Genomic DNA, 17,986 nt, shown 5'->3' with positions numbered 1-17,986 from the left:
GAACATGGCTGTGAGTGGGAAAACAGCAACCTTCTGTGGTAGAGACCTGGCTGTAGGTCATGAGGTTCCAGAGGAAGGCTTGGTGAGCCCAAGCAATCGCAGGGTCAGAATTTGGGCTGAAGAGTAAGGTCGTTGAGAAAGTGGTTGTGCGCTTCTAAGGATAGAAATGGGAATTGAGGGGGTTTATTGGCCTGGGTGACACTGGGAGTCTTGTGTAGGTGGCTCACACCCAGGGCAGGAATTGGTATGTAAATGAAAGGAGGTGAGCATCAGCCTTTGTGATTGCTGCAAGAAGTGTGGAAGTTCAAGCCAGGAGGAAGGATGAGGAGAAGATAACAGACTGGCCAGTGATCTTCTCAAGTCTCTAGAGAGACGTGAGAGCTCTGTCCATTGTGACTGACGTCATAGGGAAGGAGACAAATGTGGAGAGCACTCCCACAGGTGTAAACAAAGAAGGGAAATGACAGAGCCCTTGGGGAGTCAGGGGAGGTCGCTCTGGAGGGCTGGCATTTGAGCTAGGTCTCAAAAGAGAAGCAGGAAAATGTTAGATGGAACAATGGTATTCCAGGCAGAGAAAACAGTATGTAAAAGACCTGACTTGGCAAGGGACAAGTGACTGCTAAGAAGTCAGATGAAAAGTATTACTGAAAAAAGCTCGTGACCACTTCCCTTGGTTCCATCTGTGTAACCTAGAAATAGCTACAGCACAGGTCCTGTAAAATATCCTTTTACTAAGCCATGTTATTCCATGTGTACTGTGACAGTGACCCCCGTAATTGAGATTATGTATGCATCTGTCTCTGCTGCTAGAATGTGGTCAGGAACTATAGCTTCCTAAACTCACAGAGTCCCTGTAACTTAGGTACAATGAGTATTTGTTGAATAAAATTGGTCGAGGTAAAACTGGTTCACAGTAAATGGTCAATTTATTTTCCTTTGAGCATAGTTAGGCTATTCTCCTAATTTTACCTCTAACGAGGTGAATGTCCTTGATGCCAGTGGAGAAGTAAATCCGTTTTCTGAGAGACCTAGGTTGGCTCCCTGACCTCAGCGGGGAAGAGCACATTCAGATACTAAATTTCAGGAGGTCCAGGTTCTTATCTTTGCTACTTTAAGTCTTAATACAAAATAATGTGGAAAGTGTTTCACATAGAACATTTTCGTATAGCTAACATTTGTCTAGTGCCTGTGGGGTGCTGTGCTTTTGCAAATACCTTATTTCATCCTCACAACAACTAGATAAAGCCGATGTTCTCACAAGTTAAAATCACTGGGAATGGTGTTCCTGGAGAATATTTTTGTGGTTATAGGATGTAGTAAAGGTCTTACGTTACTTAGATATTTAGCACTCTCTGTTGTGAATTCTGAAGTGCAGCGAGAGTAAGGGTTTTTACTCTGTTACAGCACATGGTGCTCTGCTCCAAACATTGCAGCTTCATGCACACACTCAAAATTCTCTTCTTCCTATAAATTCTTTTTTTTTTTTTTAAAAAACGGTATTCACCTACTTGAGTTTTAACAACTGCAGTCCCAGAAAGCCAACAAAATTATTTTTTCATAAAATCCAGGTAGTCCTTTGTTAGCCTCAGAATTTGTAAGAAATCTCTTCAGAGTGCCCGTAGTAGGTAAATGGAAGTGCTGCCTTAGGTGGTGGTCCCACTCTCCCTTGCATGCTGGACAGATGACGAAATGTACATTCCTACTGTGCCTTTCCTGTTTTGTATCTTCTGTTTGGTTAAAAAGTAACCAGTTTATGACTAATACATCATAACTCCCCTGGAATTAGAAAACCTATTCCTCATAATTTGGTGAAAAAGATGTAATACGGATTTGGAGGGATAACTCTTTTATGTTCTGTATCTTCATTCATTCTTTTTTCTGCCATCCTTTGTTTTTTCTTATTTTTACTGAGCCTGTGATTTTGCTGTTTATCTAACATGGTGTCTTACTCTATGGACCTTTTCCACAGTACTTAGTACAAAACCTAATGTAATTTGGTACAAATATAATATAGTTGGTACAGTATAGCAGAGCACCTTGTACATGCCCTGTCAGTAATTAGTAATAGAGTATATAATATAGTATAATATAGTTAATACAATACAGTGTAGTTGGTTGTGTTATTATTATCACCTACAGTACCTGGATGACTTAGTTGGTTAAGCATCTGACTCTTGGTTTTGGCTCAGGTCATGATCTCAGGGTCATGAGATTGAGCCCTTTGTCATGCTCATGGTCAGCACCAAGTCTGCTTCCTCTCCCTCTGCTCCTGCCCACCCCCTCTGCATTGCACATTCTCTCTAAAATAAATAAAATCAACATTATCATCTAATATAATGAGGAATTATGAATTAATAAATACGTGTTTTTTCTTAGCTGAGGTTTTTGGGTTTTTGTTGTTGTTGTTGTTGTTGTTTTTAAGGCAGTGCTACTTTTTCTGATCCTTCTAGGAAATTTCAGAATATTTTTACCAAAATCTTTACTAACTTTTTTTTCATACAGAGATTGCCTGTAAGACCTAGACACCCTTTGCAGTCAGTTCCTTATTTTCAAGTTCTATTGATTAACTTCCTCGTGACTTGTGTATGTCTTAGTTTTCATGAGAAATCTGCTGTGGGTTGAAATTCTTTACATTTTCATTGCTTTCTTGAACTCTTTCATTGTTCATGTAGTACTAGTAATTTTTATATTTGAAAATGATACCAGTGACAGCTTGAACCTGATTCAAAAGTTGGTTGGACAAAGTGTAATCCTGGCATGCTTACCCCGGGCTGCAGAGTTGTACATCAGTCTTCCATGCTGTTATTCTCACCCAGGCCTTGAGTCAGTAGCCCCTAGGCTAAGATGTCTGACCAGCCTTGGGAGTGCCATAGCTGATTGTGGGAACCAGGCCTGAAGGCTAGCTGGGCTACTACAGGTGCTGTAGGCTCATGGTGGCCCTGCGGAGACAGGTTAGATTGGGAAAGATCCGATGGACTTAACTTTTTAATTTTTAACATTTCTCATCTTTTTATTTTCAAATTTTTCAAATTTCCAGAAAACTTGAATATTCGGTGAATACAAAGACACTTGCACATACATACCTTTACATAGATTTGACAGTTAACATTTTGCCACATTCCCTTTCTCTCTGTATATATAAAACTTATTTGGAGTAAGTTGAAAATGCAGTATCATATCACCTAACTCCTAAATGTATCCGCATTTACTTTAGCCCTACATACATGCATCCTTCATACCATTTTTCCATGGTAACCACGTTTATATCTAGTACAATTAACAATAAATCTGTAACACTCTATAATCTATAGTCTATACTTAAATTTCGTCAGTTTTCCCGAAAATGTCTTTATAGCTAGCTAGTTTTGTAGAATCCAGACCACTTGTCTTACATGGTTGTCTACATTTTGGCTTTCTGCTTGCTCCTGGTGATTAGATTTAGAATGTATAAAGGGTAATACTTGTGTGATATTGTATACTTCTTGTTCCCTCACACCAGGAGGTATATAATGAGCTTGTCCCATTATTGATGTACATCTGACCCCTTGGTTAATGTGGTGACCACCGACCTCTTTATTGTAAAAGTGATTTTTTTCCCTTCATAACTAAGTCATCTGTAGGGTGATTATTTGAAGTCCATTTGAATATTCTAGGGCCCAGTAACCTTTTAGCCAATGACTTTTTCATCCACTGGTGATCTTTGGCTGAAATTGAAGATTACTTTGGAGGTTATAAAACGGTGATTTTCTACATCTTTCATTCCTTCTACTTTTATTAACTGGTATTGTTTCATAAAGAGGCCTTCCTTTTCTCCTTGCTTCCTACCTCAGAACCCTGGAGAGAGTGAGAGAGAGAGAGAGAGTGAGAGAGAGAGTGTGTGTGTGTGTGTGTGTAGAGGCACACTCTTCAACATGTATGTATTGAGTATGTTACCAGGCATTGTCATTGTTCTTTTTGATGTTCACATTGTCGCAAGTGTAGTCCGTGGAAGCTTCTTGAAGCTGGTTTCTCTGTCCTTTCGAGCACTTCCTTGTTTTCTGGCATAGGAAGGTGTCTCAGGCTTATTCTTTACTTTCCCTGCCTTAGGCCTAGGATTAATCCTTTTCCTGAGATGCTCTATTCTTTATACTAGGAAACTGTATTTAGAAACCAAGATTTGGTTGCTAGAGTCCACTCCTTGATTCTAGAGTTTCATTAAGCCTGTGCTCTTTGAGGGGACAGAACTAAAAAGTAATCTCTTTTAAATATTATAGGAATAATCCAGGAAATAATATTTTTTAAAGATCCCAAGTATGTTTTGGTTTGTCTAATTCAAACTTAACATTACATTTCTTTTATGTTTGTATCTTCTCTCCTGAGTAACATCTTGGTCACCATAAAATTGATACCTTTATTTACTTTATGCTAGAACAGACACAAAATGTTTCAGAATTTTAATATTAATATTACTAACAATAAGCCTTCTGAGTAAAGTTGAAGAATTCTTTTGCTGTTGTGGTGTTTTGTTGTTGTTGTTTTTGTCATTAGAAATTAGGTTTGTATAGGGCACCTGGGTGGCTCAGTTGTTAAGCCTCTGCCTTCAGCTCAGCCTATGATCCCAGGGTTCTGGGATCCAGCCTCACATCGGGCTCCCTACTCAGTGGGGAGCCTGCTTCTCCCTCTCCCCACTCCCCCTGCTTGTGTTCTCTCTCTCTCTCTCTCTGTCAAATAAATAAAATCTTTAAAAAAGAAATGTATCCGCATTTACTTTAGCGGATGAGGTTTGTTTATTTTGTTTATATTAAGTTTTAGAGTTTCTTTTGAAAATGTTGGTCTTTAATACATACAGCATATTTGTGCTTCCAAGTTCAGCTGAATAAAGGCATCCCCAGGAAAGCCTTACTCATCCCTGTAGCCCTCACCCTACTGCCGCCTACTCCTTAATAAATGATCATTTTTATTTGTTTACACTGTACCGTTCCTTGTGGAATGAAACCTATGTATATTTTCCCCATTCCTATATGTATTTTCTTATTTTTTTTTCTTGTACCAAAGGTCACACTCTAAGCACATTTCCCTTGTATCTTGCTTTTATCAATCCTTTTTTATGCTAGAGTGCTTGGTGGCATGGACATGCCATCATTTATGCAGCCAACCTTGGAGTGGGGGTTCTAATATTTTGCGGTTGTAAATCAGCGAATAACCTGTGATGGTGTTGGTTTTGCCTGTGGAGGTGTAGCTTATATAGAGGAATTCGCCATGTTTTCTCCTCATACTTGTTTGATTTTCTGTGTTCGACCGTCTGACCCATCTGCGGCTTATCCTTGTATATGGTGTCGGGTTTGCGTCCACTTTTATCTTTTTCCAAATGGCAATCAGTTGTCTCAACATCACTTATTAAAAAGTCCACCTTTTCTCCCTCAGAGAAGGAAAGGCAGAGTCGTCCCTGGCTTTAAAAAAGAAAAAAAAAAATGTTCACAAAATTAGCACTCTGCTGTGTGATCGAAGGGTTTCTTAAGTGTCCATTTTATTGCCAGAAGCCCAAATGGGAGAATGAAGCTTGACTCAGAGACACAGATGGGCTCCCTAAGATAACTGAATTGATAAGCCCCAGGTTACAGACCCCTGACTTTCGGGAGTGGAATCCGGTCTTAGCATTTTGCGTGCGTGGGCACAGAGGCCCATCCTGAGAACAGCTTCTCCACAGAGCAGCGCTGTGTCTGCATGAGCTGCCAGTTAATTTAGAGTTCAGATGCAGTGCTAATAAGATCCAAGGCCACAGACTTCTCATCTGATACCATTCGAGAGAAAGGAAAACGCGTGTGCTTTGCTTTTGATTGTGAGGAGTGGTGTTGGCGAAGACACTGGCATGGCTTACACAGTTGTTCTCAAGTTGGTGGCAGTCCTGGGAGGTGGAGGGCTTTTGGAAATGTGTGTGGGCAAGATTTGTCACAGGTGCTAGGGTTATTACCAGCAGAGATGGTGGAGAAGGGCCAGGGCTGTTAAGTGACCTACAGGACAGGGAAGGACAAGGCTGCCTACTAGGGAGTTGTCACACTCAGAATGCCAATAGTGTCCCCATTGAGAGACAGACATTTCAGAGAACCCGGTTGGGAAAATGTAGTATAAAAACCTCTCAAAACTTCTTAGGAAGAGTTCAGAGAGCATCTAAAAACACTGGGGCTGTCGCGGTGGGTGAGGCTTGGAGCCTGCTCTTCTCAGTATTCGGTCTCTGATACTCGCACTGCTAACAGGGAGTCCAAAGTGGGGCTCCTGAGCACATTACCACAGAGGTTGTAGAGGGGCACCTCTTGTTTGCTTTTGAAAGAGGGATTTGGGGACGCCTGAGTGGCTCAGTCCATTAAGCCACTGCCTTCTTCGGCTCGGGTCATGGTTCCAGGGTCCTGGGATTGAGCCCCCCGCATTGGGCTCCTTGCTTGGCAGGGAGCCTGCTTCTCTCTCTGCCTCTGCCTGCTTATGCTTGCTCCCTCGTGCTCTCTCTCTCTGACAAATAAATAAATAAAAATCTTGAAAAATAATAATAAAAAACAAAAGAGGGATTCGTGGGAGCACATGCATGTTTGAAACTGACACTTGAAAATTGTTAATAAACAGTTTAATAGTGACAAATAATTTTTCTCTGGGGGATGTGTATGTGGTCATTTTTTTCTCCTGTTTAAAAGATTATGAGATCTCTGGCATGTACTAAGCACTCAGAAAGTATTAGTCATAACATTAACTTGAGTTTATAACAGTTGTTAATTAACCTTTGTGTATATTTTCAGAGAGCTATTGCTTACCTTTTTCCGAGTGGTTTGTTTGAGAAGCAAGCCAGGCCAGTAATGAAGGTAATTTTCTTCACTAATATTTTTAAAATTTCACTTAGGTCTGTAATATGTTACAGTAATTAATGCACTGTAATTTATTTTACAGCATCCTGAACAGATTTTTCCAAAACAAAGAGGTAAGTAAGTTTGCTCCTAATGAATGAGCAGTAGCTTTGCACAGTGGCAGTATTGTAGCCAATGAGGTTTATCTGAGGCGCGATTATTGCTGATTATTGCTAATTGAAGAATGAATGAGCAGTGCTTCCTTCACTGCAATGTCAGGTTACGTATCAGCAGCCACCCACATATGGTGGGGACATGCCCCTGTGTCATGGCAGTTGTGAGGCTGGTCAGCAATATTTTATAACTAATAATAAATGACTAGAATTTATAAATTATTTCTTTTTAATTAAATGATATTACAATTAGATCAGGTTAGAGTTTATGCCTATACTAGTGTTACACTCATTTATCTGCATTCTAAGATGCCGTTTTGAGGAAGAGTTTGGTATAGATCTGCTGGAGACTAATTCACCTTTATTCAAAAATGAAAAATTTTTGTTCATTTTGGAAGCACTGAGTATAGACCCTCCCACCCCCCATCCCCCCCACTGCCACCCCCGCTCTTTCCTTTGTTGATATAATTCCATTGTCTTTTGTCTTTCATTGTTTCTGATAAGCAGTTAGCCATCATCCTGTCTGGCCTTCTCTTTTCTCTGATTTCTTCTAAGATTTTCTCTTTATCTCTTAACTGTGTAAAATTAAATTTTGAAGAAAACATACATCAGGCTTTAAGGTTGCCAGGAAATAATAATTACTGTTTTCCAATTTACATTAAAAGAAAGCCTATTAGCCAGTGTTGACTGGTGGTAATTATCGGTTAATTTAAAAAGCTAAAGCTAGGGTGGCTCAGTGGGTTAAGCCTTGGACTCTTTTTTTTTTTTTTTTAAAGATTTATTTATTTATTTGACAGAGAGAGAGATCACAAGTTAGGCAGAGAGGCAGGCAGAGAGAGAGGAGGAAGCAGGCTCCCCGCTGAGCAGAGAGCCCGATGTGGGACTTGATCCCAGGACTCTGAGATCATGACCTGAGCCGAAGGCAGCGGCCCAACCCACTGAGCCACCCAGGCGCCCCAAGCCTTGGACTCTTGATCTTAGCTCAGGTCTTGATCTCAGGGTCATGAGTTCAAGCCCTACACTGGGCTCCATGCTGGGCATTGAGCCTAATTTAAAAAACAACAACAAAAAATTTTAAGTACTAAAGCTAGAAATTACTTCTTTAAAACGCTCAGTATAAATTTATACTTATTCATCAATCTTTTGCTATAATAACTCTAGATGGTTTTTTTCTTTCAGTAGGTATCTATTTCTCCCCATTCCTTTTATCCCCATTATCAAAGTTTTTTAGTTTTGGTTTCCTCACAGTGGAACAAAGAACTTAAATTTCTAAGAAATCTAAATGCAGAATATTTCTGTATTTCTACAGATTTTTCCTCTAACCACAATGAAGTGGAACAGACTTTTTTTTTTAGTAGCTTGCCTTTCCGTTTTTCTGAAGCATTCAATTTCGTTTTCACAGCACCAAAAATCGTCTTTTCTATTTCTACTCATATATCATCTGCTTATATAGTACTTAATTCACATAATTACAGAAATAAATACAGTTGTAATAAATAGATTTGGGAATGGACACAGCTGACTCTTCCAAAGCATTTAACTCTGCAGCAAAGATGTGTAGATTTCATAGAGAAGAGCCTGGTAGCCACAAATTCTTACTGTACAGGCTGCATTACTCAGTCTCTTTTAGAGCTGATTCAGTAGAGATTGGTAAGAGAGAAGATATTTCAATAAAAAAATGTATTTCTTTTGCACTGATATATCTGCTAAGTCTTAACCTGTGTTCAGAGCTAGGCACTCTTTTTTTTTCCCCTTAAGATTTTATTTATTTATTTGAAGGAGAGTGAGCAAGAGAGAGAGAGCATGAGCAGGGGCAGAGGGAAAAGCAGACCCCCTGCCAAGAAGGGAGCCCGATGTGGGGCTCGATTCCAGGACCCTGGGACCATGACCCGAGCTGAAGGCAGAAACTTAACTGACTGAAAGCCACCCAGAGGCACCCAGAGCTAGATGTTCTTTCATTCTACTTCTCTACTTCGCTCTTTGAAATGATAACTTTTATTTTGAATCTTGTTAAAAAAATTAGGGGCCCTTTTATAAATGAATTGTCTTTCATATTTCTTCATTTCTCTGACATAGTTGATTATAAACTATAACATCATTTCAACTGAGAGCTCTTGGGGAGATAATAAACGAAGGCTGTGTTACAAGTGCACATCCGTTTTAAAGGTGCAGCTCAAGTTTATCGAAGTAGAACTGTATATACAGGACATAGAAACTTAATGGCTTTTTCTGTAAATGTGGTAACTGATTTTTTTTTTGTTTTTAGTAGCTTCTCTATATATCAGCCTCACAGGCTCCTCACTTACATGTCCTGTCTCTTTGTCTCTTTGCATCTCTTGTATATCTGTGCCTTTAAAACTGTTCTTTCAAATCATACCAGCTTCTCAGTATTAGAAATTTGTCATTACTATCAGCTAGAATGTAACAACTGAAACTTCCAGACATCCCTGCAAAATGCTTCTGTTATTTTGTCAGTATTGGTGGGGTTTTATTACATACTGCAGTTAACTATATTTAGACAGAATTCCTTTAGAATTAGCAAAATATTTTTTGCCACCTACCTACCAATTTTGCTATACTTTGTAAACATAAGACAGACTAATTTTTATGTTAAAAAATCAGCAAAATTTAGATTTGAATAGATTATGATGCTTGTAAAGTGCCACCACTTCCTTTATTAAAAGATGGAAGCTTCCAGATTGAGTTAACATAAAAATCTTGCTCTACTGTTTAAGGCAAGTGATAAAAATGTCAGAAAAACAAAGATATATGCCAGATTGATGACAGACGCAAGGAATAGCACCTAACGAGATGAAATGGAATTCAGGGGGGTCGAGGAGTGGTTCGATGAGACAAGAATGTTAATTGATATTGATAGAATCTAATATCCTTTAAGTGGATTTGATGACCATGAACCTTTTTGTACCATGCATTTAGCATTGAAATGTTCGTAGCAAAAGCTGTTAAATAAGGCTCTAAAGAATTCGAATAACACAGCATGATATTATAGCTTACACATACAGGTACAAAAATATATTTTTCTGTATAGATGCTAATGGAATATTAATAGAATTATGATGTAAGAGGTCATAGAGAAAATCTAACAAGTTCCAAAAATGTAGAAATTATATAGGTTAGATCCTCTGACTTCAGATCACTAGAACCATAAAACTGTTGGATTAAAGAGGAAACCAGAATTGAAATTACAGATTATTTAGAAATGTAGAAAGATGAGAACAGTTCATATCAAACCCTATGGGATATAGGCAGGTATTATGCAGAGGCAAACATAGTTAATAGACATTAACAGAGACTGGAAATAAATGAACTCAGTATTCATTTCAAGAAAGTAGGAAAGGAACGAAATTGATGAATGAAGAAATTTTAAAGATGAGGTAGGATAAATGAAGCCAACTAGTTCTTTGAAAAAGCCAGTGAAATTGATCAACATCTGGCAAGTCTGGTCAAGGAAAAAAAACATAAATGGACAATATTAATCATTTTCAATAATATTCAGAAGATATTTTTATTTATTTATTTTTACTAATTTTTAAAGGTTTTATTTATTTGACAGAGAAAGACTCAACGAGAGAGGGAACACAAGCAGGAGGAGTGGGAGAGGGAGAAACAGGCTTCCCGCTGAGCAGGGAGCCCGATGTGGGGCTCAGTCCCAGGACCCCGGGATCATGACCTGAGCCGAAGGCAGATGCCCAATGACTGAGCCATCCAGGCATCCCTTCAGAGGATATTTTTGAAGTAAAGATTGTTGTGGGTAGCTTTATTCTAATTAATTTGAAAAATATCCTAATTAATAACTAGAATTTATTGAAACTTCGAGTGGGCCAGGCGCAGTTCTGAGTGCTTTGTATTTGCTCATAATCTTCACAACAGTTTCATTAAGTAGATACTGTTACGTGCCCCATTTTACAGATAAAGGAATTAAAACCTGGAGAGTAATCTACCAAAAACACAGCTGGGAAGTGGCTGAGGCAGAGGGGGTAGAGTTAAGATGGTGAAGGAGTAGTGGGACCCTAAACGTGCATCATCCTTCAGACAGCTAGATAAATAGCAGATTATTCTGAACACCCAAGAAGTCAGTCTGAGAGAACAAAACTGCAGGTCTACAAGGAAGTGGCTGAAACAAGATATAGGTAGGCCCTAACAATCTCAACTGCAAAGCACTGCCACACTTCCCTGATTCTCAAACAGGTAGTAATAATCTTAGGGAGAATACTGGTTAGACTAAAAGCTGGGAAAGTCAGAGGTGATCAGAGATCTAATCAGAGAGGCACCAGGCCCAGAGGTTCTGTGAGTTCTGTCATACTTGAGAAAGCTTGAACTTTTACGTTATGTGAACTGTTGCAGAGCAGAAAGATAACAAAACCTTCAGGTTCACTTTAAAGGCTCAGACAATTACTAGATCTGGATACGAATTGCATAAAAACTTGTAGTCTGTTCTCACTAAATAAAATGATAGCAAACGAAATAAAGAAATATAAATATAAATAAATATATAATTAATAAATAAATGATATATATTATATAAATATATATTTAATATAAATATTTATATTTATTTATATAATATATAAACACATAATATATAAATGTATAAGTAATATATAAATATATTTATATATTATGTATAATATATTTATAATAAATATATGAATATTATATAAATAAATATATTATTTCTATTTATTTAAATTATACGAATATAATTATAATATAAAATATACTTGTTTATAAATAAATAAATATAAATATAAATAAAATATTAAGAGAAAATACCAGAAGACCTTTTTACTCCCAGGAATATTAGGATGGTTTAACATTAGGAATTTATTAATGAGTTGCTTGAGTCAGGAAGTAAATATTTTCATAGATGAAGAAAAGGTCATTAAACAAAATTCAGCATTTTTTGATGAAACTCTTAAACTAGAACTAAAAAGAAACTTTATTAGTTTGAGAAAAACTATCATGAGAAACAAACACCTTAAATTAAAAAGCATGGCACTGGGATTACTTTATCTTATGTCCAGGAATAAGATAAGTATGCCTGCACTTGCCTGTGGTATTCGGTATTATTTTGAAAGGCTTAACCAGTGTGATTAAAAAAGGCACAGAGGTTAGGAATAAGTCAGTTATTATTCATAGATGTTAAGATTGCCCACCTAGAAAAAACAGACCACAAACTAAAAACCATATTAGAATTACAGTAGAATATCCTTATTTGGATATCTGAATATTGAAAATATTTAAACTATGTGAGTTGTAATTTTTTTTAATGAGACTCTTTTTTTTAAAGAGTTTTATTTTAGATAGGGCACACATGAAAGAGAGCGAACACTTGCAGGGAGTCGGGGAGAGCAACAAAGGGGGATGGGAGAGGGAAGAGGGGAAAGACTCAAGTAGACTCTATGCTGAGTCTAACTTGGGGCTCTGTCTCAGAACCCTGAGATCATGACCTGAGCCGAAATCAAGAGTTGGACGCTTAACCGATTGAGCCACCCAGGTGCCCCTTAAGTGGTACTCTTATAAAAACATGCCACAGTATAGGTGAAGGGCAAAGTGCTAATTGTACAGAGATAATATGAGCATCCTGCCGATTGACAACATGGTGGCCAAACCCACACAAATCAGTATGGAATGGCGTGTAATGATGATTTAAGTAACATAATGGTCACATTGGTAACAAATAAATTGTGATTTTTCTCACCTATATTTTGGTGGACAGGAGCTGTTTCAGAAACATTGAATTCCAGCTTTACAAATACATATCTACATATGCACATAGAAAAATAGGTATCTGGGTGTATTCTATTTTTTCAACATTTCTTTGTATACACTTCATCTGTTCTAATTTTACATCTATAATTAAATTATTAAACTTCTGTTAAAGTTTCCCTTGTCATCTCTTGGTTGAATGGAGTTCATCTTCTAGTAGATTCTTCAAAGAGAGGTCATAGATTACAAAATTTCTTGAGCACTGACGTGTTTAAAATTATTTTCCTATAGCCTTGATACTTGAAGAACAGCTAGGCTAGAGGGAAAAATCTTTGGCTCACACTTTCTTGAGTTTCTTAGAAGTGCTGTGCTATTGTTGTCCTGCTTTGTCTGTTGTTCTTGAGAAGTCTCAGATCAGTCCAGCTATTCTTTCCTTATAAGTCATTTAATCTTTTTTCCTGGTGGTCCTAAGGATTCTTTACCTTTGTTTAGTAGCTTTGTGGAAGTATGACATTGAGTTGATTATGAAAAGTTAGCTTATTGTGCTGGCAGTGAGCTCTTTCGGTATTGTAGATTCAAGTTCTTTATATCCAGGAAGGTTTTTTTAATAGTTTTAAATATTAGTTCTGTTTCACTTTGTTTTGCCCCTTGGGACTCCAGTTATGTAAATTTTATTCCTTCTTTGGTTGTTTTCTAGTCTGTCTTTCTGACTCATCTTCATTTTTTCTTTGTCTCATTTTCATTTTCTTGATGGTCTTTGTAGTTTTTCCTCCAGTGTCCTTTATTATGTTTTCAATCTATTCTTCTAATCTATTTTTTTTTTAAACTTTTTTTTTTAATTTTTTTTTTTTTTAAGATTTATTTATTTATTTATTTGACAGAGATAGATCACAAGTAGACAGAGAGGCAGGCAGAGAGAGAGGAAGGGAAGCAGGCTCCCCGCCAAGCAGAGAGCCCGATGCGGGACTCGATCCCAGGACCCTGAGATCATGACCTGAGCTGAAGGCAGCGGCTTAACCCACTGAGCCACCCAGGCGCCCCTCTATTTCTTCTTTTAATCTATTTCTTCTATATAAATCAGTCTACATTTCTGATGATTTTAGCTTTTTCCCTAATTCTTCTCTGAGTTTAATCAAGTTTCATTACTTTCAGTTTTTTTGTCCATTATGGGCTCATATTTTGAAGATTTGATGCAGAGTATCCTCCAGTAAACCCAAATGCTTGTTTGAAAATATTTAATTCAGTTTGGAGTGTTGCATTTCACTTTCCTTCTGTTTTGTCATTGGTTTTACTAAGGATGATTTTCTTCAGCTGAGCATTTGGATTATTCTCATTTTCTGTTTTATTTTTGTAGCAGTCTTTAAAAAATAAATGGGACAGGCATCCACATTTCTGTGGACAGAAGTGTCCCCCACTCCCCCCCCCCTTTTTTTTTAAAGATTTACCTATTTTAGAGAGAGAATTAGCACAGGTGGGAGGGGTAAGGAGAGAGAGAGAGAATGCATCTCAAGCAGACTCTGCACTGAGACTAGAGCCCAACACAGGGCTTAATCCCCTGACCCCAAGGCAATGTCCTGAGCTGAAACCAAGAGCTGGGCACCCAACCAGCTGTGCCACACAGGTGGCCCAGAAGTGTCCTATTTCTTAATCCACTCAATGGAATGTAAAAAAAAAAAAAAAAAAATAGAGTGTATCCAGAACATGACAGAATTGGGTCAAGACTTAAAAGTTCATTATGATTTTGGAATTAAGAAGTTCACACTCTAGAATAGAATTAAAGTTGTTAGTTGAAGGATAAACATACAACTATCAAATAATGGATAATATTATGTCCTTAAGTCACAAAAAAATGAAAAGGACAAAGATCGGTAAATTACCTATTTTAAAATTCAAAACTTCTCTTTAGAAAAAAGGCAGTATAAATTTAAAAAGCAAGCATCAGGGGTACCTGGATGGCTTAGTCAGTTAAGCATCCGACAAAGTAAGCAAAGGGGAAAATAGTCAATTCATAAGTGAGAATAAAAGTAACCAGTAAACATAAGAATTATCAGATCAGAAACAGTGTTTTATAAAACAATGATAGATCATTATCACTTACCAGATTAGAAATTGTAAATAGTATGTGTTAGCAAAGAATTAGAAACAGTCTAAATGTTCACTAAATAGGGTAGCTAACTAAATGTCGGAGAATCTACTGTGAAGTAATGTGCTGATAATCAAGAGAGAGCTAGTTCCAGGGGTTTTGAGTGGCTCGGTCTCAGTTAAACAGCCAGCTCTTGATTTTGGCTTGGTCATGATCTCAGGGTTGTGCGATTGAGCCTGGTATCAGGCTCCGCACAGACACTGGAGCCTACTTAAAATTTTCTCTCCCTCTCCCTCTACCCCTACTCCTCGCTCCTCACTCATGCATTTCTGCTCGCTCTCTCCCACTCCCTCTCTTTCACTCCCCAAATTGAAAGTGAAAAAGGCAGCTCCAGTTGCATTAGTACAAATGAGACACACTGTTGGGTGAGAAAAGGAAGTGAAAATGGTGTAGTGTTGTCTTAGTCCATTCAGGTTACTGTACAGTGGGTGGCTTACAAACCAAAGAAATGTATTTCTCCTAGTTCTGGAGGCTGGAAGTCCAAATTCAAGAAATCTATTCACTTCAAGAGCCCGCTTCCTGGTTCATGGACAGCTGTCTTTCCCTGTGTTCTTACAAGGGGGCCTAGGATCTCTGGGGTTCCTTCTGTGACTGCACTCATCCTATTTATGATAGCTTTGCCCGTATGACCTGATCGCCTTCCAGAGGCCCCATACCAAAATACCAGCACATGGAGGATTAGGCTCCAACATGAATTTTGGGGGCAGGGGAAGACAAATAGTCTGTAAGAAGTATATAATGTAAATACAGCTTAATACCATTTGTGTTTTTAAAAAACATGCAGACAGTCCTCTGTATATCAGTAGGTAAGTAGACATAGGTAAATAAATTGAAAGAGTCTAGAACAATCAATTTCAGCCTTGTCTGTGGCAAGGGAATTCTGGTATTTAATCTTTATAAAAACAGTGGACAAATGAAGTATTCAGAGGGAAATTGATAGCATTGTGAAAGTGTATAGTAGAAAAGAAGATCTAAAAATCACTTGTCTAAGCTTCCATCTTAGGAAACTTGACAAAGAAGAGCAAATTAAATCTGAAGTAAGCAGAAGAAAAAACGATAAAAATCATAGCAGAAGTCAGTGAAGTTGAAAACAAGAAATCAGTGAAGAAAATCAACAAAAACCGGTTCTTTGATAATAGATTTTATACGTCAGTTTTATTTTATCAATAAAATCGATGAGCCTCTAGTCAGGCTAGCTGAAAGAAGGGAGCATGGACACAGATGATTCGTACTGGAAAGGAAAGAAAGGATACTGCTACAGATCAGGGACATTAAAAAGACCATTAAGGAATACCATGAACAACTCTGTGCCTCCAGATGTGATGACCTATAAGAAATGGACCAATTCCATGTAGGTTAGATACAATCTGCCAGAACTTACACCAGAAGTAGACAATTTGAATAAGCTTATATCAATTAAAGAAATTGAATCAGTAATTAATAACCCAGAAGACTGAGGTTTGGCTATGGCTTTTTATGTATAACACCAAAGGAGAAGCTGGATTTCATTAAAATTCACATTTTCTGCTGTGAGAAAGACCCTGTCCAGAGAATGAAAAGACAAGCCACAGATTGTAGAAATATTTGGAAAAGATGTATGTGATAAAGAACTGTTAACCAAAATATACAAGGAATTTAATCTTAAACTCAACAGTAAGAAAACCAACGACCCAATTTAAGAATTGGTCAAAGTTCTTAATAGATAACACAGAAGGTATATACATGGTAAACATGAAAAGATGCTTCACCTCAGGGAAATGCCAATTAAAGCAACAGTGAGATACCACTACAGGCCTTTTAGAATGGCCAAAGTCCAAAACACTGACACCACCAAATTGTGCCAAGGATGATGAGCAACAGGAGCTCTTATTCATCACTGATGGAGATGCAGAAATGGTACAGCCACTTTGAAAGAAAGTTCGGCGGTTTCTTACAAAACTAAATATAACTCTTCCCATACGATCCAGCATTTGTGTTCCTTGGTATTTGTCCAAAGCGGTTAAACACTTAGGTCCACCCAGAAACCTGTAGAAAGGTGTATAGCAGCTTGATTCATAATTGCCAAAACTTGAAAGTAACCAAGATGTCCTTCTGCATTTGAATGGGTAATGAAACTGTGGTACGTAGAGATGATGGAATATTCTTCAGCACTAAAAAGAAGGGTGCTGTCAAGCCATGAGAAGACATGGAGGAGACTTAAATGCAAATGTCTGAGGGAAAGAAGCCAATCTGAAAAGGCTACCTACTATATTCTACGTATATGACATTCTAGAAAAGGCTAAATTACAGAAACGGTGGAAAGGTCAGTGGTTGCCAGTGGTTAAGGGGAGTAGGTGGAGCACAGAGGATCCTTAGGGCACTGAAACCACTCTGTATGATATTATAGTACTGGATCCAAAGTCACCAAGTGTACAGGAGTGAACCCTGTTAACTGTGGACTTAGGGTGATAATAATTCTCCAGAGAGAGTAGATTCATCACTTGTAACAAAGGTACCACACTGTCAGGGGATGTTTTATGATGGATGTGGTTATGCATATTTGGGGGCAAAGATGGTATATGGGAAATCTCTACCTTCCTCTCAACTTTGCTGTGAACTGCTCTTAAAAAAAAGAAAAAAAGCGTTGAAAAAATAGTGAAAGAAGGGCATATCGCTTAAAATTAATTTTATAGAAAACATAGTTAAATGAAGGGACAGTATCAAGAACACTACAAACTAAAATACAGGTAAAACTTAGAAAAATATACATGAGTTTTTATGTAGAAAATTAGGAAAATTATTATGTAGTAAATATGAAAATTAATAAAATTATAAACCTCATAGGTGAAAGTCTGAATAGCTAGAAAAAAGATTTCATGTTCTGTAAGGAAAGATATTGGAAAGTTACTTCCTTAAAAATTAACAAATGTAGTATAGTTTTGTTTTGTTTTTAAGATTTTATTATTTATTTGACACAGAGAAACACACAGCCAGAGAAGGAACACAAGCAGGGGGAGTGGGAAAGGGAGAACAGGCTTCCCAGAGCAGGGATCCCGATGTGGGGCTCGATCGCAGGACCCTGGGATCGTGACCCGAACAGAAGGCAAATGAATAACAACTGAGCAACACAGGAGCCCCCGAACGTAATATAA

General features: G+C 37.8%; 1 protein-coding gene and 1 non-coding gene across 2 annotated transcripts in view; both read left to right on the top strand.

Annotated features, from left to right (window-relative positions):
* MRPS9 (mitochondrial ribosomal protein S9) overlaps nucleotides 1-17,986 on the top strand; it is a 64,706-nt gene that overhangs the window by 25,192 nt on the left and 21,528 nt on the right. Inside the window, exons 3-4 of the mRNA XM_059134330.1 lie at nucleotides 6,765-6,827; nucleotides 6,913-6,943. Of these exons, the coding sequence (XP_058990313.1) occupies nucleotides 6,765-6,827; nucleotides 6,913-6,943 (94 nt within the window). The remainder of the gene's footprint in view (nucleotides 1-6,764; nucleotides 6,828-6,912; nucleotides 6,944-17,986) is intronic.
* On the top strand, nucleotides 6,976-7,116 carry LOC131808645 (U4 spliceosomal RNA). The gene has a single exon (XR_009344857.1). It is a non-coding gene; the product is annotated as a U4 spliceosomal RNA (small nuclear RNA).

This window comes from Mustela lutreola, chromosome 9 (assembly GCF_030435805.1).
Source record: "Mustela lutreola isolate mMusLut2 chromosome 9, mMusLut2.pri, whole genome shotgun sequence".
NCBI classification, from domain to species: Eukaryota; Metazoa; Chordata; class Mammalia; order Carnivora; family Mustelidae; genus Mustela; species Mustela lutreola.
Note: the sequence above shows the minus strand (reverse complement) of the source record. Positions and strands in the feature narration are given on the sequence as shown.